The sequence below is a fragment of the Crotalus tigris genome, unplaced genomic scaffold (assembly GCF_016545835.1).
Source record: "Crotalus tigris isolate CLP2741 ecotype Arizona unplaced genomic scaffold, ASM1654583v1 scf7180000019633.284382, whole genome shotgun sequence".
NCBI classification, from domain to species: domain Eukaryota; kingdom Metazoa; phylum Chordata; class Lepidosauria; order Squamata; family Viperidae; genus Crotalus; species Crotalus tigris.
This window is the reverse complement of record NW_024097630.1, coordinates 205,001-228,551: the sequence shown is the minus strand read 5'-3', so window position 1 is coordinate 228,551 and position 23,551 is coordinate 205,001. Positions and strand designations below refer to the sequence as shown.

The 23,551-nt window shown below is 44.0% G+C and overlaps 1 protein-coding gene across 1 annotated transcript in view; it reads right to left on the bottom strand.

Annotated features, from left to right (window-relative positions):
• Nucleotides 1–349: 349 nt before the first annotated feature.
• The window catches only part of LOC120317377 (prolylcarboxypeptidase), a 45,842-nt gene continuing 22,640 nt past the window's right edge, over nt 350–23,551 (bottom strand). The window contains exons 2-9 of the mRNA XM_039363945.1: nt 15,720–15,860; nt 15,486–15,587; nt 14,745–14,926; nt 12,159–12,316; nt 10,513–10,685; nt 4,581–4,745; nt 3,299–3,486; nt 350–1,739 (exon numbers count right to left, since the gene is read on the bottom strand). Of these exons, the coding sequence (XP_039219879.1) occupies nt 1,523–1,739; nt 3,299–3,486; nt 4,581–4,745; nt 10,513–10,685; nt 12,159–12,316; nt 14,745–14,926; nt 15,486–15,587; nt 15,720–15,860 (1,326 nt within the window). The 3' untranslated portion in view covers nt 350–1,522. The remainder of the gene's footprint in view (nt 1,740–3,298; nt 3,487–4,580; nt 4,746–10,512; nt 10,686–12,158; nt 12,317–14,744; nt 14,927–15,485; nt 15,588–15,719; nt 15,861–23,551) is intronic.

Sequence of the window (23,551 nt, the reverse complement as noted above, 5' to 3'; positions counted from 1 at the left end):
CTTATTATTTCCCCCTCAAAATGATTCAAATGAAGGTTTTAATAAAGAGAGATAATCAACCTAAGAATGCATAAATATTTACCATGACAAGCCTCAATTTAAAAAGCATAAGGGCATTTAAGTCTTTTCTTATGACTTCCGACTGTTTTTCACACTTATGACCATTGACTGCAGCGTCCCCATGGTCGTGTGATCAAAATTCAGATGTTTGACAACTGACTCCTATTTATGACGGTTGCAGTGTCCCGGGATCATGTGATCCCCTTTTGTGACCATCTGACAAGCAAAGTCAATGAGGAAGCCAGGTTAACTTAACAACCGTGTAACTAAGTTAGCAATTGCAGTGATTTCACTTAACAACTGTGGCAAGAAAGGTTGTAAAATGGGGCAAAGTTCATGTAACAAATGTTCCGCTCAACAACAAAAATGTTGGGCTCAAATATGGCTGTATGTTGAGGACTATCTGTAGTAATTTCAACTATCACTGGTGTTAAACCTGGTCAGAACCAAAATGTCTGACTTGCAGGGGATGATCTACACCAGGGAACTTCAAGCCTGGCAACTTTAAAACTTGTGGACTTCAACTCCCAGAATTCCTCAGCCAGCCCTGAGGGCTGGCTGAGGAATTCTGGGAATTGCAGTCCACAAGTCTTAAAGTTGCCAAGTTTGAAGACCTCTGATCTACATACTCCCTATCTTCTAGCTGAGCAACTACTAGCATGGTAGCTCAGCACAAGTGGCCACAGGCCCATCTTGTTTAGCACCATCCTGGCAACCAAACAACACACAAAAACAACAGTCTTCTGCTCTAATAGTGCTTCCTGTTGACTGGATTTCAAAGTAAACAGCCCAGATCAAGAGCAGGATCCGTACAAGTGGAATGCCTTCCAGCCAGTGGCAAGGGACAACGTAATTATTGTCTCAAGTATTTTGAGGACAAATGTTCCTTCACAAATTTGTCTATTCTTTCTTTAAAGTCAGAAGGCTATCAGCTACCCTACCACCTGTTTTTCCCTTGAGTTCCTTAAATTAAGACAATATGGAGTCCAGCTCCCCGTATGAAGACAGCTAAGCAAGTGGGGCAGGAGAAAGGCGAAAGGGGTTGAGGAATAGAAGCATTCCCAGTTGTGGCTCCTACACAGTGGTGGGAATCAGCCAGTTCGCACCACTTCAGCAGAACCGGTAGCTATATTTTTTGTTGCCCAGGCCCAGAATGGACATCCGAAAGTGGCATCCAAACAGAGAACCGGTGATTCACTTACTTGAATCCCTACCACTAGTGCTACAGCTCAATCCTCTCGGCTTCCTGTAATGAGATACATGGATGGGATGTCACCAAGCGAAGCTGAGCCGTGGAGGATCCAGCTTCCCTCAAACAAACACTGGGATTAAAAATTGGGAGAAGGTAGAGAAGGCCCAGGAAGCGAGATGAAGAAGTGACAATCCAGAAAGGAGATGGTAACTAGAAGAAAGTATTTGCTACCAAAAAAAAACAACACCAAAAAATCCAACTATAATCCAGTTACTTTGGGCACTTTTTAACCCTCTTTTGCTTCTGTAACCACAACTTCATGTAGTGGACTTCCAAGAGGCGAGCCTGCAGGACGGAGATGGGATCCGAGGGGTTGTTGGCGCGCAGATCCAGATGGTGAGCTCCTTCCGGGATCACGATTGTAACTAGAGTGTCCGTGATATTCTTTGTCACGCCACCGCCGGACCAAGGATCGAGTCCTCCGTTGCTGGCAGAGAATGGAGAAGACAGGCATAAACGATACGCTTGAACGTTAAAAGGGGAATGCAGGGAAGCAATAACAGCACGACAATACCATCCCAGGTCGGAGGGCATCTTTCTTCTCAATTATGACATCAACACTCAAGAATCCAAAGACAGGACCTGATTATTTTTCTTATATCCCACCTTTGGTTATAGTTATACATTACTGAAGTGGTTGAACGTGCTTAATCCTCTTCTCTCCTCTGATTTTCCCCACAACAAGCCATCCTATGAGGTGGGCCAGGCTGGGACAGAGTGACTGGCCTAAAGTCACCCAGCGGGTTTTCGTGCCTAAGACAGAACTAGAACTTACAATCTCCTGGTGATTGGCCTAAAGCCAACCAGCCAGCCTCCATGCCTAAGGCAGGACTAGAACTCACCATCTCCTGGCAATTGGCCCAATGTCACCAAACAGGCCTTCACGTCTACGGCAGGACTAGAACTCACAATCTCCTGGTTTCTAGCCTGGTGCCTTCATCACTAGACTCTCTAACTTTCCCCTCTTCCTATTTTCCCCACAACATCCAGCCTGTGAAATGAGCTGAAGTAGGATTGGCCCAAAGTCTGGCTTTCATGGCTAAGGCAGGACTAGAACTCACAATCTCCTGGTTTTTAGCCTGGTGCTTCATCACTAGTTTGAAAAGTCGCTAAAGGAATGGCTGTAAGTCAAGGACTACTACTAGGAATTTGAGCTTGGTCACTGGTATGGGAAAACACATCCCCATGCGCCGGGTCTAACATGTCTGGTGGCCCAGTGGTTAGAAGGCAGTATTGCTGGCAAACTCTGCCCACAGCCAGTAGTTCGATCCTCATGGGGCTGAAGGTTGATTCAGCCTTCCATCCTTCCGAGGTCGGTAAAATGAGGACCCAGATCCAGTATTTGAGGGGCTGCCACAAAGAGGGCATAAAACTATTCTCCAAAGCATCAGAGACCAGGACAAGAAACAACGGTTGGAAACTGGTCAAAGAGAGAAGCAACCTGAAATTAAGGAGAAACCTCCTGACAATGAGGACAATTAACTAGTGGAATGGCTTGCCTTCAGAAATCATGGGCGCTCCATCACTGGAGGTTTTTAAGAAGAGACTAGGCATTCCACCTGTCTGAGACTGTATAGGTTCTCCTTCTTCAACAGGGAGCTGGACTAGAAGACCTCCAAGGTCCCTTCCAACTCTATTCTATTCTATTATTGGGTGCAATATGCAAATAATGCTTCTGCATTGTAAACTGCCCAGGGAGTACTGTAAAGCACTGTGGGACAGTACAGTATATAAAACTAAGTGGAACTCTGGTGGCGCAGTGGTTAGAATGCGGTATTGCAGGCTGACTCTACCGACTGCCAGGAGTTCGATCCTGACCGGCTGAAGGTTGACTCGGCGTTCCATCCTTCCAAGGTGGATAAAATGAGGTCCCAGATTGTTGGGGGCAACTATGCTGACTCTGTAAAATTACTTAGAGAGGGCTGTAAAGCACTGTGAAGTAGTATATAAGTCTAAGCGCTACTGCCATGTACAACAGAAACTCACCTGAAAATGATGTTACTATGAGCACTTATGTTTTTCCCACCATAAATAGTGGGAATCCAGTAAGGGCGGGGTCGTACCCCCCAGGTTTTGAAACAATCTTCTGAGTAAGCATGGAAGTCCCATTTCTGTGGCTCAAACATATCATTGATACCATCTGAACACATGGGCATCACCATCTCAGTGCAGGCCTTGGAGATGAGAAAGAGAGGAAAACAGTGGAGATTAATTGTTGAAAGTTTGGGAAAAAAAATCAGAGAAGAGCAACTAAGATGATCAACGGCCTGGAGACTAAAACATACAAAGAACGGCTGCGGGACTTGGGTCTGGCTAGTCTAAAGAAAAGAAGAAATAGGGGAGACATGATAGCAGCGTTCCAGTGTTTGAGGGGCTGCCACAAAGAAGAGGGGGGTCAGGTTGTTCACCAAAGCACCAGAGGGAAGGACGAGAAACAATGGTTGGAAACTGATCAAAGAGAGAAGCAACCTGGAATTAACGAGAAATGTATTGACAGTGAGAACAATTAATCAGTGGAACGACTTGCTTCCAGTCAGGAAGCAACTGGACTTTCTTGTTCTTCTTTGAAGACGTTTCGCTTCTCATCCAAGAAGCTTCCTCAGCTCTGACTGGATGTTGGGGAATGGAAGGATTTATGTTCCTTGAAGCCAGCTGGTCATTTGCCTTCTTTTAGAGCAGTGGTTCTCAACCTTTTTAATGCCGCGACCCCCAACCGGTCGTAAGCCGAGGACTACTCAACCGGTCGTAAGTCGAGGACTACTCAACTGGTGCAGCACTGTTTGCAGAATGGGACTTTTGGCGGGCTCAGCAGCGCAGAGACAGCCTGGACAATTCCTATTGGCTTTTGAAAAAATGGCGGACTGCGTTGTGTGGCGACCCCCGTGAAATGGTCGTTCAACCCCAAATGGGGTCCTGACCCACAGGTTGAGAACCATTGGTTTAGAAAGTCGTTGACGCCACCTGGAGTCACCTGAGCAGTGCAAATGGGTGTGGAATAGGGGTCTTCAAACTTGGCCCTTTTATGATTTGTAGTCCACAAGTCATAAAAGGGCCATGTTTGAAGACCCCTGCTCTAAAAGAAGGCAAATGACCAGCTGTCTGCAAGGAGTATAAATCCTTCCATTCCCCACCATCCAGTCAGAGCTGAGGAAGCTTCTTGGATGAGAAGCGAAACATCTTCAAAGAAAAACAAGGGGTGCCCTTACCTCATGACTGCCATTCGCCCTCCCCCCCAAATCGCCATGGTGATTACGGGGTACACACCCACCTGGTAAGACCAGCCCCGAAGGCCCAGACTTTTAGTAGCAGTCTGAGTTAAGTTCAAGCAGGACGCCTTTCCTGTGTAGTTGTAGTAGATGTTTACAGCCTGGAAGATATTCTGGAGCAACAATCTGTCTGGCAGTTTAGGATTTTTCAGATATTTACAGATAACCTGGAGGAAAAAAAAAAGCAATAGAAAAGCGTTGTGTTGAAGGAAAAGTCTTCATCGTGGTTCAGTCCAAGCCGGGGATAAACAACATGGTGACTGCTTTAGAAAGAAGGTTGCAGTTTATTGAAGAGGAGAGCCAGACAGAAAGATAGCTCTGGAAGAAAAGAGAGAGAGCACATGTAGGGAGTGGGTTTTTATACCTTCTGGAGCTTTTTGTTTGGAGTTGTTCCTGTGGCATGAACTTTGACCTGAGTCTGGTATTCTGATGGTGGTGGGTTAATCCTATTATGTCTCAAAGGTCATATCCTGCTTCCCTGGGGCTGTGGCTGATGACTGTTGGATTTTTTGGTGTGAGGGATTGTTGATTCTAGGGATCTTTGTCTTTCTAATCCCAGCTTCCTGACTCCAATCTTTCTGACAAGATTATCACATCTGCATTTCTGCAGACCTGGTTTCTGTTTGGGGCAGAGAGACTTGCAGCCTTGGTTTCTGCTTTTAAAATCTTTTAGGGAAATATATTTTGCCTTTTAAATATTTCCAAAAATATTCCTTTCTCGGGGGGGGGGCTGACTTCCCACAGTTGAGAGTCCCCAAAATAGCAGAGCGTTACACAATCCACAATTCCGCACAGGGAAGCTTATTCTTAACACATCTGCAAAGCACAGGTCGTCCTCAATTTACGACCACAATTGAGCCCAACATTTCTGTTGCTAAGCGAGACGTTTGTTTAAGTGAGTTTTGCCTCGGTCTACGACCTTCCTTGCCACAATTGTTAAGTGAATTGCTGCAGTTATTAAATCAGGACCATGGGTCGTTAAGTGGATCTGGCTTTTTGCTTTTTGTCAGATCACAAAAGGGGTTCACATGAGTCCGAGACATGCGACGGTCATAAATGTGAGTTAGTTGCCAAGCCTCTGAATTTTTTTTAATAAAGATTTTATTGTTTTTTTTTCATAAACATATGTTAATTTTTTCAATCAACAAGTTGTCTGGAGTTTGCTGTGCTAATACATGTTCAATTCCTAATCCTTCATTCTTTCCTCTAGCCAACAATAAAATAGAAAGCCTCTGAATTTTGGTCACGGGACCACAGGGATGCTGCAACGGACGTTAAGTGTAAAAGACGGTCCTAGGTTACTTTTTTCGGTTCTGTTGTAACTTCGAACAGTCACTAAATGAAGTGCTATAAGTCAGGGACTGAATCCTGACTTACAAGAGATATACAAGAAGTCCTTGTTTTACAACCATTCATTTAGCGTTTGTTCAAAGTTACAAGAGCACTGGAAAAAGTGACTTGCAACTGGCCCTTACATGAATCCCCAGAGTCATATGATCAGTACTCAAGTGCTTAGAAACTGGCATGTATTTACGACAGTTGTAGCCTCCGGGGAATTGCCATTTGGGACCTTCCCAATCAAATGGTTGTCCAGTCTCTTCTTAAAAACCTCCCGTGATGGAGTACCCACAACTCTAGGAGGCAAGCTATTCCATTGTTTAGTGACGATTGTTTAGTGACGATTCGAAGTTACAACGGCACCGGAAAAAGTGATATACAATCGTGTTTCACACTTGCGACTATTGCAGTATCAACTTGGAAAATGGCTCATATTTATGATGGTTGCAGCGTCCCTGAGGCTCACGTGATCCCGTTTTGCGACCTTCCGACAAGCAAAGTCAAATCCGGATTCACTTAACGACTGAACAACTGCAGCGATTCATTTAACGACGGTGGCAAGGACGGTCGTCCAACGGGGCAAGAACTCACGTAAACAAATGTCTCCTTTAGCAACAGAAACGTTGGGCTCAACTGTGGTCGCTGAGTCGAGGACCACCTGTGTTCCCAATCTGCAGGTAACCCAGTTGGATCGGTCTCCCAGCGAGGGGAGGCTAAACGGAACCCGAAATCGCTTAATCCCCTTTCAAGTTTGATTAAATTCGAACTGAATGACATTTCAAAAGTCAAATTTCCGCAAGAGGGCTAGTGAGGGGAGGGTGGGGAAAAGGTTAATCACTTAATAAGATGACTTCTAGCTTTTCCCAGTTGTCCTGAGTCCTTTCTCAGCTGGAAGATCCAGGATTTCCCAAAGCTTTTCTGCTCCTGCAGATGGGCTGTCAGAAGTTTAAAAAGAGTTGCTTTTAAGAGGCTGCAACTTTTACGGAGAGCCGTGGGGAGAGGGTGGGAACTGGAGACCAGAGAGCCTTCCATTTCCCCTAGGGGACTATTCCCCCCCCCATCCCACCCCTCACCCCATGACCGAAGAGGATTAAACCGATGTATTCAGCCAACCGAATGAATCCACCCTTCTAGTTTCTCAATAGCTCTGCGGCTCAGCCTCAGAATAATCACATTTAGTTTGGTGGCTGAAAACCCTCCGGTTTCTAAAGAAAGAAAAGGGAGGTGGCTGGAACAAGTTTACGCCACCCAAGGAAGCTGCGTACCTTAAGTTTAAAACAGGATTTGACAAACGGGAAGACACCTCTTCTTGATTTCAGACCCCAATGGAGTGGAATATTTTTGTGAAAAATACCTCAAGGGACACCCCTACCACCACCACCACTTCGTAAATAAATAAATAGATTAAACAGATAAATAAATAAACAAACCTCTTTATAAAAAGGCTGTAAGCACCAAGGACACCCATCAAGCTCAAATTATAATTGACAAATCGTAAGAAGCCAGCATTCAGTGTTGCAAAATCTGAGAGCCTAAGAGAGCGTTTTTTTTTCCAGCTTAGCCATTTTTAAGGTGGGGGTGGGGGGACTTCAACTCCCAGAATTCCTCAGCCAGCAAGCCAGCTGGGCTGGGGAATTCTGGGAGTTGAAATCCACTCATCTTCAAATGGCTAAAAGCTTGAGAAATGATTGAAGGAACGAGATGTGTCTGGTTTAATGAAGAGAGAGCTAGGTGTGACATAGTAACAGTCTTCCAATATTTGAGGGGCTGTCACAGAGAAGAGGGGGGGTCAACCTATTGAGGGGTCTTTGGTGCCCTCTGAGCTTGCTTGTTTTCTTGTAGAAGTATTTATACCGCTTTACAAGGCCTTGGTAAGGCCACACCTGGAATACTGCATCCAGTTTTGGTCACCACGATGTAAAAAAGATGCTGAGACTCTAGAAAGAAGACAGAGAAGAGCAACAAAGATGATCAGGGGACTGGAGGCTAAAACATACAAGGAACGGCTGCTGGAATTGGGTATGTCTAGTTTAATGATCCTGGGAAAGATTGAGGGCTGGGAAAGATGGAGGGCAAGAGAAGAAGGGGACGACAGAGAATGAGATGGCTGGATGGAGTCACTGAAGCAGTAGGTGTGAATTTAAATGGACTCCAGAAGATGGTAGAGGACAGGAAGACCTGGAGGAATGTTGTCCATGGGGTCGCGATGGGTCGGACACGACTTCGCAATTAACAACAACAACAAGTTTAATGAAGAGAAGGACGAGGGGGGACATGATAGCAGTCTTCCAATATCTCAGGGGCTGTCCTAAAGAAGAGGGAGTCAAGCTATTCTCCAAAGCACCTGAAGGCCAGACAATGGATGGACACTAATCAAGGAGAGAAGCAACCTAGAACTAAGGAGAAAGTTCCTGACAGTTACAACAATTAACCAGTAGAACAACTAGATGACCTCCAAGGTCCCTTCCAACTTTATTATTATTGTTATAGTTGTTGTTGTTTCATTACCTTAACTAGATAACATTATCTATGCTAGTAAGGAGTGCTGTTTCCTATTTAATACGTCAACTTATTCTCCAAGTGCAGGATAAGAAGTAATGGATGGAAACTTATCAGAGGTCCAACCTAGAACTAAGGAGAAATTTCCTGACAGCTAGTACAATTAACCAGTGGAACTGCTTGCCTCCAGAAGTTGTGGGTGCTCCATCACTGGAGATTTTCAAGAGGAGACTGGACAGCCATTTGTCCAGAATGGTATAGGATCTCCTGGTTGAGCAGGGGGTTGGACTAGAAGACCTCTGAGGTTCCTTCCAACCCCACTATGCTATGTTCTATCTAAAAATAACTTATCTACACACCCTGATTGTGAAGCAAAGTAGCTGACAGTTATACAGCAAAAGGCCTTCCTAGTAATGTGACACCAAAGCCGTGACATCTCTGATAAAACAGATGTGACCTGCTCAAATACACCTTAACGTGAAATTATGCTCTGCGGATTGGCATTAGTCTGCTTGTGACTGGACTTAATTGGGACAGTTCTGGGTCTTTTGGTGAAGGGAATTGCTGGAGAATATTAATAAACTCACTAAACCATAGTTATGTGTGTGTGAGTGAGCAGAACAACACACATGGTCTCTGATATGTTTTGGCCTTGATACAATACAGATCATCTCCAGACAGCAGCTAAACAGTGCAATGTTACAGCTAAACAGTAACAGAAACCATTTTTCATAAATTTAGCTTGTCATTTTTCATAAATTTTCCACATCCGGTATGATCAATTCTTGAGCTACTTTGCCACATGTTTGTCTTGCTTAAGTATTATAGGTGAAATTGTTTGCTGCTCTGTGGAATCAAAATACCTGGAGGAAACAACCCAATACTGGTAGTCCTTGACTTACAACCATTCACTTTGTGACCTTTCAAAGTTACAACCGTTCAAAGTCACTAAATGAATGGTTACAAGTCAAGGACTATCTGTGGTGGTGTGGCCAGTTCTAAAAGCTCTGCAGAAACTCAGCAAGGGACTGTCAAGACTAAATTTTTGGCAGCTACATGCCTCTTTGTTTTCATCTTGCCATTAGAGCAAATGGGGAGGAGATGATGCTTTTGACTGGGTTAGTTAGAGAAACAAAATCTCTCCAGTTCTTTGGAGGTTTGCTGAGAGAAAGCTGTCTGGAAATCTTTCAAGGACATTCTAGCAGGTGTGAAGAAGATAGCAGATGGTTCCCATAACAAAGAGAATTTGTTTACATGAGTTATGTGGACATTTGGGGGATGGGGTTGGCTGGAAAGTCATTGTTATATGGTATGGTAAGATGCCTTGGGATTTTAGAGTTAGTTTTCCTTCACCTATACCAGAGGTAGGCAACCTTGGCTCTTTTATGACTCGTGGACTTCAACTCCCAGAATTCCTGAGCCAGCATGGCTCAGCTTGGAAACCTCTCCATTTCTCCTCAGCATGGCTGGCTCAGGAATTCTGGGAGTTGTCATAAGTCATGAGGGGGCCATAGTTCTCCCATGTTGACTCAGGAATTCTGGGAGTTGAAGTCCACGAGTCATGAAGGGGCCATAGTTCCCCCATGCTCAGGAATTCTGGGAGTTGAAGTCCACGAGTCATGAAGGGGCCATAGTTCCCCCATGCTGGCTCAGGAATTCTGGGAGTTGAAGTCCACGAGTCATGAAGGGGCCATAGTTCCCCCATGCTGGCTCAGGAATTCTGGGAGTTGAAGTCCACCAGTCATAAAGGGGCCATAGTTCCCCCATGCTGGCTCAGAAATTCTGGGAGTTGAAGTCCACCAGTCATAAAAGAGCCAAGGTTGCCTACCCCTGACCTAGACCATGCCATATATTCAATAAACCAGTAAACTTTTCAGAAATGAAAGCAATCCTGGACTTTTATTTGGATATTCGAACTGGAGGTTGACAGGAGACATAACCTCTGAACTCCGGATCCACCAGAATACAGATAACTTTTATCCATGATGCAATTTGCTGTCCTTTTTTCCTCAGGAATTTAATTTTGGCATCTTCTGGAAAAAGCCAGCTGCAGGGTTGGGTCATAGAAAACAAAAGAGACACTTTAGGTTTAGTTACCTTAACAGGCCAGGCAGGAAGAGGCTGTAAGAAGGCTGCTTCATATGGATAGTCTACCATAGCCAAATATATCCATGCCTCTCTCAGCAATTCTTTGAAGTTGATGACATCTGTTGTGGTTTTCAAGGGACTGCACAAATGAAATGTGTGGGAAAGCCATTGCAAGCCTTTCTCTAAAGAGGAAAAAAAAAATCAAGAAATTACAGTTCAATATATACACATCAGAGTTTCTCAATCTTGGCCATTTGAGGATGGATGGATTTCAACATCCAGAATTCCCCAGCTTAGCAATTAATTCTTTTTTAGCTCAAAGATGCTTTTTCAAGAGGCAACTGGACTTCCTTGTTTTTCTTTGAAGACGTTTCGCTTCTCATCCAAGAAGCTTCTTCAGCTCTGACTGGAGGGTGGGGAATGGAAGGATTTATACTCCTTGCAGACAGCTGGTCATTTGCACTCTTTTAGAGCAGACATGTCAAACCCGCAATGTCACGTGACGTCACGCAACGTATCGGGACTGTTTTGCCATTGCCGGCAATGGGGTGGGAGCAGCTTCCACGTGACGGGTCCGGCCCATGGGCCGGCAGTTTGACACCCATTTTAGAGAGTCTTTGAGGCCACCTGGAGGGTCACCTTAGTGGCTCAAATGGGTGTGGGGTCTTCTTGTGGAAAGGACTGTGTGTTGTAGACTATAGATAGATGATGTTGTATCCCTCCCCCTCTGTTAAGGGAGGGCTGCTCAATTTTGACCTAGATGGCCTCTTTGACCCCTTTTTCAAACCAGCGGTCCTCTCTGTTCAAAATGTGGACTTTGCTGTCTTCAAAAGAGCAGCCTTTATCTTTTAAATGCAGATGGACTGCTGAATCTTGTCCTGATGAGTTTTTTCTCCTATGTTGTGCCATGGGTTTATGAAGTGGTTGTTTTGTTTCCCCAATGTACAGATCTGCACAAGGCTCACTGCACTGTAGTACATATACCACGTTGCTCAGTTTGTGTCTGGGTGTTTTATAATAACAACAACAACAACAACAACAATAATAATAAAGTTGGAAGGGATCTTGGAGGTCATCTAGCCCAACCCCCTGCTCAGACAGGAAACCCTATACCATTTCAGACAAATGGCTGTCCAGTCTCTTCTTAAAAACTTCCAGTGTTGGCGCATTCACCGCTTCTGCAGGCAGTTGTTCCACTAATTAATTATTCTACCTGTCAGGAAGTTTCTCCTTAGTTCTAGGTTGTTTCTCTCCTTGATTAGTTTCCATCCGTTGCTTCTTGTCCTGCCTTCAGGAGCTTTGGAGAATAGCTTGACTCCCTCTTCCTTGGGGCAACCCCTGAGATATTGGAACATTGCTATCATGTCCCCCCTCGTCCTTCTCTTCATTAAACTAGACATACCCAATTCCAGCAGCCGTTCCTTATATGCTTTAGCCTCCAGTCCCCTAATCATCTTTGTTGCTCTTCTCTGTACTCTTTCCAGAGTCTCAACATCTTTTTTACATTGCGGTCACCAAAACTGGATGCAGTATTCCAAGTGTAGCCTTGGGGTGGACAAGCTTTTGCCTTAGTATATTCTTGGGTTTGAAGTTTGAACGTATGTTGTGTTGGCTGAGAATCTCCATATAGTAAATATTCTTTGTTAGCGTCTTACCTGTGCCAGCAATACGCTTAATGGCTGCCCAGGAATTCCGAATGGTTTCTGAACAGCCAAGCCCACCTTTTCTGAAATCTTCAGTCACTATCTTATAAAAGGAACCACAGGGAACCAAGCTGTCAAACTGCCAAATGGGGGCCGACGCAGCCAAAGCTCTGCAAGCAAAGAGACAAAATACACAATAAAGGAAATCTAGAGCACCGTTCCTCAAGCTTGGGAACTGGTTGTGGAATTCTGGGAGATGAAGTCCACACATCTTTAAAATTGTCAGGGTTGAAAAAAAAATGATGTAAACCAGCATCCATGGCAACCAACATACTGGTAGTCACGCTTTGGACCGGCCAAGCAATCTGATTCCAGCTACGAGATGAGCTAATCTTTTCTCATGGGCTATTTTTCCCCCAAAAAAGTAACCCTGATTTAGAATGAAACAACTCATCACAGTTACGGGACAATTTGCCACAGGACAACTCAACAATTACAAAAGTTAAATTAATTTTGAATGTAACCGTGGCCAATAATAACAGAAAGAAAGTCAACCCAGAAATACAAGAGTTACAATAATTCTGATGAAAACCTGTTCACTAATAATAAAAGTAACTGAATGAAATGATTAATGCAGTGTTGAATTGTTCCTCAGCTAGTTGTCTTAGACCAGGGTCTTCAAACTTGGCCCATTTATGACTTGTGGACTTCAACTCCCAGAATTCCTCAACCAGCGTGCCTGGCTGAGGAATTCTGGGAGTTGAAGTCCACAAGTCATAAAAGGGCCAAGTTTGAAGACCCCTGTCTTAGATACACACGATTAGCATTGCAATTTGAGTGTCATCACTAATGTCTGAATTCTGCCACATCTAAAGGGGAAAAACTAAAAAAGATTCTGTGGTACAAATTCCTCTCTTGGTGATGGCTTAATACTCAGTGTTAAAATAAAGCAAATTGTTTCCCTCCTAGACAAATAAATGAGTTCAGCAGGTTATTTCAACTGCTTTTTTTCTCCCCTGATTTTCAATCCTATTTCAATTTTAATTTTTATATCCTTCTTGCCTTCTGTTTAAGCTGGTTTGTGTTAGAGAATGAAGTCCTTAGTTGAGGTAAATTCTTTTTATTTGTTTCTTTGAAGGTAGTCCTCGACGTAGGACCTCAATTGAGCCCAAAGTTCCTGTCGCTAAGCAAGACATTCATTAAGTGAATTTGGCCCCATTTTACAACCCGTCTTGCCACAGCTGTTAAGTGAATCGCTGCAGTTGTTAGGTTAGTAACACGGCTAAGTGAGTCTGGCTTCCCCATTGACTTTGCTTGTTCAGAAGGTTGCAAATGGGGATCACATGATCCTGGGACACTGCAACCGTCATAAATATGAGTCAGTTGCCAAGTGTCTGCATTTTGATCCCATGACCATGGGGATGCTGCAGCGGTCGTAAGTGGGAAAAACCGTCATAAGTCACTTTTTTCAGTCCCATTGTAATTTGGACTGTCACTAAATGCACAGTTGTAAGTTGAGGACTACCTGCATTTATTAAACTTATATGCCACCCATCTCGCTTTTAAACACACCAACCAGTGGTGGAATTCAGGCGGTTCACACTGGTTCGGTAGAACTGGTAGCTAAATTTTTTTGAGTTTCGAGAACCGGCTGGAGGAGGCCTCCCAGGCCTAGAGCGGCCTGCCAGAAGTGCGTGGATGCCACTTCTGGAAGTCCATTCTAGGCCTGGGAGGCCTGGAGGAGGCCTGCCAGGCCTAGAATGGTCCACCGGAAGTGCGTGGATGCCACTTCTGCAAGTCTGTTCTAGGCCTTGGACTCTGAGGCCTGCATCCATTCAGAGAACCAGTTGTTCAGGTATTTGAATCCCACCACTGATACCAACTCATATACTGGATTATGCTGGACTCCAACTAGAAAACTTGGTGGACCAGTCTCTTCCAATGTGGCCTTCTCCAAAATTTATTTTATTTGTGCCCCATCTTTACTATTTTTACAAATAACTCAAGGCGGCAAATACTAATTTATTTATTAAATTTATTTTCTGTCCATCTCGCATTGAAACAACTCTGTCCAACACACTTTCCTCAACAACAACAACCCTGTGAGGTGGGTTGGACTGACAGAAAGGGATTGGCCCAAGTTCATGGCTTTCATAATTAAGGCGGGATTAGAACTCACAGTCTCCTGGTGATTGGCACAAAGTCACCCAGCCAGCTTTCATGCCTAAGGCGGGATTAGAACTCACAGTCTCCTGGTGATTGGCACAAAGTCACCCAGCCAGCTTTCATGCCTAAGGCGGGACTAGAACTCACAGTCTCCTGATGATTGGCCCAAAGTCACTCAGTCATCTTTCATGCCTAAGGCGAGACTGGAACTCACAGTTTCCTGACGATTGGCTCAAAATCATCCAGCTGACTTTCATGGCCAAGGCAGGCCTTGAATTCATGGGTCTCCTGCTTTCTAGCTCGGTGACTGCTAAACTCTAAATCTAACGTAGTAATCAAAAATCACTCGTGGAGAAATATGAAGCTAGATACAGAAACTAGCTGGTCCTCTGTAGTTCCACAGGAGATACTGCCATGTTGCTTTAGACTCACCCAATTACTATGTGGGGATACTTCATTCGGAACCAGGCAGCGAGCATTCCTCCATAGGATCCTCCTATGGCAATCACTGGAGTATTCTGCGCTCCAGGAATTGTATTTTTCAAGTGCTGGATAAGTATTGCAAAATCAGCCAGAGCTTGCTCTGAAGTCAAGTAGTTCAGATGCTTGGCATCCTGAAACGAGACCACAAAACCTTTGTATAGGACCGTTAGAATATTTCTAGAGACTCTAGAAAGAGTGCAGAGAAGAACAACAAAGATGATTAGGGGACTGGAGGCTAAAACATATAAAGAACGCTTGCTGGAATTGGGTATGTCTAGTTTAATGAAGAGAAGGACTAGGGGTGACATGATAGCAGCCTCCCAATATCTCAGGGGCTACCATAAAGAAGAGTCAAGCTATTCCCCAAAGCGCCTGAAGGCAGGACAAGAAGGATGGAAATTAATCAAGGAGAGATACAAGATTAAAATATGTACAAATTAAATGGATCTTGGTCCAAAACTAGCAACAATCATTGAGTTCTCACAGGTAAACACTAAGTCCCACAGGTAAACACTAAGCCAGAATTTTATAACCACGCAACCAATTAACCAGGATGGCCTACATCACACCCAACGATAAACAATAAAATGTAAGAACCCACCTTGGTAAGCCAAAATGAAACCACATTAAAGCTGAGTTCTAAGTATGAGCTCAGCCTGTGACCACTTAGAACTAGGAATATATACTTACAGTGTATGACTTATTTCCAAAAGGCAAAGACTCCCCGTAATATCGGTGTTCGGCAAAAACCAGGATTGCACCTAATTCTTCAGCCACATTCCACATGAAACCCTGGAATGTAGCAAAGATTTTTATTTTTTTAAAAAAATAATAATGATAATAATAATTTAGTAAAGAATAACCTTTGATCTTTCAATCTTTATACGGTAAAAATATTTTAATGGAATATGAGATATTTTGCACCGTGTTATTTGCAAACCAGGAGATGTCCCCTTCATTGCCAGTGTAGAAGAGGATGGATCCAACGCCTTTCTTCCAGTGCTGATCTGCTAGGAGGTAACGCTGCTTGAAAGTGCGATTTTCAGCAAAACCAAAGTGATCAATCTGAAACAACATGGGGGGGGAACATTACAGAATACAAAACAACAAGGTTGGAAGAGACCTTAGAGGTCTTCTAGTCCAGCCCGCTGCTCAAGCAGGAGACCCTATACCAGGGGTAGGCAACCTTGACTCTTTTATGACTCGTGGACTTCAACTCCCAGAATTCCTGAGCCAGCATGGCTCAGCTTGGAAACTCTCCCTTTCCCCTCAGCGTGGCTGGCTCAGGAATTCTGGGAGTTGAAGTTCACGAGTCATGAAGGGGCCATAGTTCCCCCATGCTGGCTCAGGAATTCTGGGAGTTGAAGTCCACGAGTCATGAAGGGGCCATAGTTCCCCCATGCTGGCTCAGGAATTCTGGGAGTTGAAGTCCATGAGTCATGAAGGGGCCATAGTTCCCCCATGCTGGCTGAGGAATTCTGGGAGTTGAAGTTCACGAGTCATGAAGGGGCCATAGTTCCCCCATGCTGGCTCAGGAATTCTGGGAGTTGAAGTCCACGAGTCATGAAGGGGCCATAGTTCCCCCATGCTGGATCAGGAATTCTGGGAGTTGAAGTCCACGAGTCATGAAGGGGCCATAGTTCCCCCATGCTGGCTCAGGAATTCTGGGAGTTGAAGTCTAAGAGTCATGAAGGGGGCCATAGTTCCCCCATGCTGGCTCAGGAATTCTGGGAGTTGAAGTCCACGAGTCATGAAGGGGCCATAGTTCCCCCATGCTGGATCAGGAATTCTGGGAGTTGAAGTCCACGAGTCATGAAGGGGCCATAGTTCCCCCATGCTGGCTCAGGAATTCTGGGAGTTGAAGTCTAAGAGTCATGAAGGGGGCCATAGTTCCCCCATGCTGGCTGTGGAATTCTGGGAGTTGAAGTCCACGAGTCATGAAGGGGCCATAGTTCCCTCATGCTGGCTGTGGAATTCTGGGAGTTGAAGTCCACGAGTCATGAAGGGGCCAATGTTGCCTACACCTACCCTATACCATTCCAGACAATTGGCTGTTCAGTCTCTTCTTGAAAACCTCCAGTGATGGAGCATCCACAACATCTGGAGGAAAGCCGTTCTGCTAATTAATTGTTCTCAATAACAAGAAACCTATACACTAAATGATGATGAGAGCCTTGTTCACAAAAGTGTTTTAAGCAAGAAAAAAACAAGATTGGGCCATCTGAGAGGCTTGATTAATCCAGAAGGATTTCTGAAAAAAAAAAAAAACTAGACATCAAGACAGAGGTCCCCCTAACCTAGCTGATTGGCAGAAGTGTTGAAGGGCATTGAGGAAGGCTGAGTTCACAGAAAGCTGGCAGCTAGATTAATAGAATATCAAGAGTTGGAAGGGACCTTGGAGGTCTTCTAGTCCAGCCTGCTGTTCATGCCGGAGACCCTATACCAGGGGTAGGAAACCTTGTCTCTTTTATGACTCATGGACTTCAACTCTCAGAATTCCTCAGCCAGCATGGCTCAGTTTGAAAACCTCTCTCTGTCCCCTCAGCATGGCTGGCTCAGGAATTCTGGGAGTTGAAGTCCACGAGCCATAAAAGAGACAAGGTTGCCTATCCCTGCCTTATACCATTCCAGACAACTGGCTGTCCAATCTCTTTTTGAAAACCTCCAATGATGGAGCATCCATAACTTCAAGAGGCAAGCCATTCCACTGATTAATTGTTCCCAATGACAATACATTTCTCCCTAATTCTAGATCAGATCTCTCTTTGATAAGCTTTCATCCATTACTTCTTGTCCTGCCCCCAAGTGCTTTGGGAATAGACTGACCCACACTTTTCTGTGACAGAGCCTCAAACACTGGAAGACTGCCATCATATTACCCCTACTCCTTCTCTTCATTAGAGTAGACGTATCTAGTTCCTGCAACCGTTCTTCCTATGTTTTAACCCCCGCTCCCCCAATCATCTTTATTGTTCTTCTCTGCACTCTTACTAGAGTTGTGACACCTTTTTGTATCACGGTGACCAAAACTGGATGCAATATTCCAAGTGTGGCTTTACCAAGGCCTTATAAGCTAGCATTAACACTTCGCGTGACCTTGATTCTATCCCTCTGTTGATGCAGCCTAGAACTGCATTCTTCCTTCTTTGACTGCAGCCCAAAAGGAAAGAAAAAAAAAACCTATGAACCAAAGACAGCAATAGTGCTCTCTCTGCATAAATATTATTTAAAAGCATCTAGAAATTAGTGCAATGTAGAAGCTTCCAATGAACCTAGCTGTAAAGTTGGTGGCATATAAAAGCTTTCCAGAGATAAACAAAACACACTGGACACAGATGACTGGACTAGAAGGGAAAAAAAAGAAAAAGAGACAGCAGATGGAGCTGTTAGGTAACTTAAATCTCTTTTAGTCGATATTCTTATCTTATCCGAGCCAGACTTTAAAGCATGTAAAACTGCTGTGGTCTGGTGTTTTCGTAAAATGGTGGATGATCCTGTTCGTTTTAGCCCAATCCAAGCACTTCAAACTCAGTTTATTAAACTACTAACAACTCTGAGACTTTGTTCAGAATGCAGCTGTGAGAATAGCTGATGATGATCATACATATTCTAATGCAGGGGTAGGCAACCTTGGCTCTTTTATGACTCGTGGACTTCATCTCCCAGTATTCATCAGCCAGCCATGCTGAGGGGAAAGGGAGAGGTTTCCAAGCTGAGTCATGCTGGCTCAGGAATTCTGGGAGCTGAAGTCCATGAGTCATAAAAGAGCCTACCCCTGGTCTAAAGTATGTTAAGTTTAGTTCTAGGCCAGGGGTAGGCAACCTTGGCTCTTTTATGACTCATGGACTTCAACTCCCAGAATTCCCGAGCCAGCATGGGGGAACTATGGCCCCTTCATGAGTTGTGGACTTCAACTCCCAGAATTCCTGAGCCAGCCATGCTGAGGGGAAAGGGAGAGGTTCCAAGTTGAATCATGCTGGCTCAGGAATTCTGGGAGTTGAAGTCCACGAGTCATAAAAGAGCCAAGGTTGCCTATCCCTGTTCTAATGTACCTTCCAGACCTTAAAGGGACCCCCAAACCAATATTGATGGGCTCCATATTTTCAGGACCTTTTGAAAGAGTGTCAAATTCAGGGGTGGGGGGCAATCTTATTTCCACGGAGATGATGTTACACCACGGAGGGACCCACCACAGGAAAGAGCCTTCTTCATCCAGTCAGTAAGAGAAGGGATCCTATCAGTCCCTACCTCCCCATTCTGGTGGGTCTGACAGATGTGATGGTGGAAAGATGGTCCTTCAAATCACCTCGTCCCAAAGCCATGTTAAGGGTTTTAAAGGTGTCCCAAAGTTGCTTTTTCAGGAGGCAACTGAACTTCTTTGTTTTTCTTTGAAGACATTTCGCTTCTCATCCAAGAAGCTTCTTCAGCTCTGACTGGATGGTGGGGAAGGGAAGGATTTATACTCCTTGCAGAGAGCTGCTCATTTGCCTTCTTTTAGAGAGTCATTGAGGCCACTTGGAGGTTTATCTGTGTCCTCAGGGTCACCTGAGTGGTGTAAATGGGGGTGGAGCCTTCTAGGCTGCAGGATTTTTTCTGCCCTGGGTCCCTTCCCTGTTGAAGACAGGTGCAAGCTGTTGAGAATGAGTCTGTGCTCTCTGCATCTCAAACTGAAGTGCAAATGGTTCCTATAGTGTGTGAGGTTTTCTGGAAATCTGTTCATACTCCCTGTACCATTCAAAGGGCGTTCATCCCAAATTGTATAACTAAATGTCTATGGAGATTTTCAATCATCCAGGTCATGGTTGTCCCAAAGGTTCTTTTATTATTATTTTGTAATAATAATAATAATAATAATAATAATAATAATAATAATAATAATAATAATAATGGTAGTACCAATAGTAATAGGCTCCTTGGTTGCAATCCCAAAACAACTGGAGCACCACTTGAACACCCCTGGCATTGACAAATTCGCTATTAGTCAATTGCAAAAGGCGGCCTTACTAGGAACTGCTTCCATCCTGCAACGATACCTGTAATACCATCAAACATCCACATCTGCCTATCCCAGGTCCTGGGTAAGGACTCGATAGGTAGACAAAATGCCAAATCCAGTCTGAACATCTGGCTGACTGTGCGATGATCCATAATAAAGTTGGAAGGGACCTTGGAGGTCATCTAGTCCAACCCCCTGCTCAGGCAGGAAACCCTATACCATTTCAGACAAATATACCATTTCAGACTTTTCTTTGAAGACGTTTCGCTTCCCATCCCAGAAGCTTCTTCAGCTCTGACTGGATGGTGGGAAGGATTTATACTCCTTGCAGACAGCTGGTCATTTGCGTTCTTTTAGAGCAGGGGTCTTCAAATGTGGCCCTTTTATGACTTGTGGACTTCCCCACCATCTGGTCAGAGCTGAAGAAGCTTCTTGGATGAGAAGTGAAACGTCTTCAAAGCAAAACAAGAAAGTCCAGTTGCCTCCTGAAAAAAGCACCTCTGGGACAATCGAGGATCTCCATAGACATTCAGCTTTGAAGGTAACACCCAGAACCTCGAATTGGACCCAGAAGTAAATCAGAAACCAATGCAGCCTGAGAAAGGTCGCATGTGTGCAAACGCACACTTGCACAAAGCCAAGCAGTTTGCTGTATTCTGAACCAACTGAAGCTTCTGGATAGTTTTCAAGGGCAACCCTGTGTAAAGCCCGTTGCAGTAGTCCAGTAGTGATTGTTTTGTTATATCGGTGGCATTTACACACGCTATTTTAAGGAAAGAGAAAACAAAGAAAAGGAGAAAGGAAATAACTCCAAAAAGACTTTCCCCCTTACACAAGCAGGAAGCCCACTTCTTAATATAGCCACTCGTGGCCTCTTTGATTTTTTTTTTCCTCCAGGTGCTCATGAAAGAGCAACTGGTTTTAGCAGCCCACTAACAACTCTAACAAAAATAGCCATTTCAAAAATAAAAAAGCAGAAGGGGAAAAGAGAGTGAAAACTGAAATGCACATCTCTGTGGGCTAGATAAAACCAAGCTAGGAAGGCAGTAGCACCAGATGGCTAAAACTGGCTTCATTAACCTTCATGGATCAAAGACACAGGTGTGCAGGAGTCAGCAAAAACGGAAAGAAAATTGTCCTCTTCTACATTAGGAAAAAAAAAATGAAACACAGACAATTTGCTACAGGGGTCTTCAAACTTGGCCCTTTTATTTATTTATTTATGAGACTTATATACCGCTTTAAGTGCAAGCACTCTCTAAGCGGTGTACACCAGTAAGCAATGTATATATATATATATAAAATGAGGACCCAGATTGTTGGGGGCAATGTAAATATATATATATATATTATATATATATATATATATATATATATTATATATATATATATATATATATATATATATAGGTCTTTGGTTGTTCGGGTTTTCTCCCCCGTAAAATTGGAAGTGTCTTGGCAACGTTTCGACGAAGTCACATTCGTCATCTTCAGGCTGGTGTTTTTAGCTTCTTGCTTTGAGCAGCAATGTGTGGTTTTAGCTGTTTCTTCCTTTTAACTGCCAGTGAGGGTATGAACTGATTCATATATATATATATTTACATTGCCCCCAACAATCTGGGTCCTCATTTTACCTACCTCGGAAGGATGGAAGGCTGAGTCAACCTTGAGCCGGTGAGATTTGAACCGCTGACCTGATGAACACAGTCAGCTAAAGTGGCCTGCAGTACTGCACTCTAACTGCTGCGCCACCTCGGCTCTTTTATGACTTGTGGGCTTCAACTAAGGCACACTGGCTGAGGAATTCTGGGAGTTGAAGTCCACAAGTCATGAAGGGGCCATAGTTCCCCCATGCTGGCTGAGGAATTCTGGGAGTTGAAGTCCACAAGTCATGAAGAGGCCATAGTTCCCCCATGCTGGCTGAATAATTCTGGGAGTTGAAGTCCACAAGTCATAAAGGGGCCATAGTTCCCCCATGTTGGCTGAGGAATTCTGGGAGTTGAAGTCCACAAGTCATGAAGAGGTCATAGTTCCCCCATGCTGGCTGAGGAATTCTGGGAGTTGAAGTCCACAAGTCATGAAGGGGCCTTAGTTCCCCCATGCTGGTTGAGGAATTCTGGGAGTTGAAGCAGGAGACCCTATACCAGGGGTAGGCAACCTTGACTCTTTTATGACTCGTGGACTTCAACTCCCAGAATTCCTCAGTCAGCATGGCTCAGCTTGGAAACTCTCCCTTTCCCCTCAGCGTGGGCCATAGTTCCCCCATGCTGGCTGAGGAATTCTGGGAGTTGAAGTCCACAAGTCATAAAAGGGCCAAGTTTGAAGACCCCTGGTATAGGGTCTCATGCTGAAGCAGGGGGTTGGACTAGAAGACCTCCAAGGTCCCTTCCAACTTTATTGTTCTACGTCCTATCCCAGCCTCAGTTTCCCCTCACCAGTTTTTTCATCAGGCTGGTTCAGAAAAGGAAAACAGTGCCTTCCTACAGAGAGAAAACATATCCAGTCACCCTTAACTCCTTTTATTTTTTCTTTTGTTATGCAACCTGTTTTTCCAAAGAATCATCTCTCCCCACCCCATTTCAAAAGGCTTGGTTTTGCACTGAAGAAGAAAGGAAATTGTGTCAACTTGTCTTATGTGGCAAACCAATTCATATGTTGTTTTTTTTTCTGGGTTCGTCCTTTTTTTCCATAGTCACTTCCCTTCTACCACGTTCAAAAGATCCCTCAGGTCTCCTTCCCCCCCCCCCCCAAACAGGAACATCAGACAAACTATGCAAATTAGCATTTGAGTTAAAGAAGCTGGGCTTTATGGCTTGTTTTGATATCATGAGGCATTTCCACTTTCAGGAACACCTCAGAGAAATTTAGTCTGCACAAAATTATGCCTACCCCTGACAGCTATCACCCAAACTTCATCCTAAGCACATCACATCCTGTTAAAAGGTTTCCGAGCTTCCAGACTGGAAATTCACAATGTAGACAGTCTGCCAGGAATAGCCAATATCCCCTTCCTCTTTACTTTTTTTTAAACTTTTTTTTTCAAAAAGTTAAAATACAAAACTCCCAAAAAAGATTTTTTTTTTACAAATACAGACAAAAAACAAAGAAGACATTAAAAACGGCATTAAAAAATACCTAAATTCCTAAACTTAACTTCTTACCTAATTTAAGCCTTCCAAATCTATTAGTCTGTTCTGTTCTGGTCCTATGTCTTAATTCCCCAATGAAAGGAACACTTTTTTTCCCTAAAGTATTCTAAAAGAATAATTCTATTCCAAAAAGAAACAGATGGATCCCACAATTTTTAGAGGCAAGCTGCTCCGTTATTTAATTGTCAGGAAATTTCTCCTTAGTTCTAGGTTGGATCTTTCTTTAATGATGTTCCCCTTGCTATTTCTTGTCCTGCTAACCCCTCCTTCTTTGAGACAGCCCCAGCCAAAAAAGCTAATACAATCCTTGGTTGGATAAACAGAGGCATAGAATCAAAATCACATGAAGTATTAATACCGCTTTATAAAGCCTTAGTAAGGCCACACCTGGAATACTGCATCCAGTTTTGATCACCACATTACAAAAAAGATGTTGAGACTTTGGAAAAAGTGCAACGAAGAGCCACTAAGATGATTAAAGGCCTGGAGACTAAAACATATGAAGAATGGCTACAGGATTTTGGAATGGCCAAGTCTAGAGAAAAGAAGGACTAGGGGGGACATGATAGTAGTATTTCAGTATTTGAGGGGCTGCCACAAAGAGGAGGGAG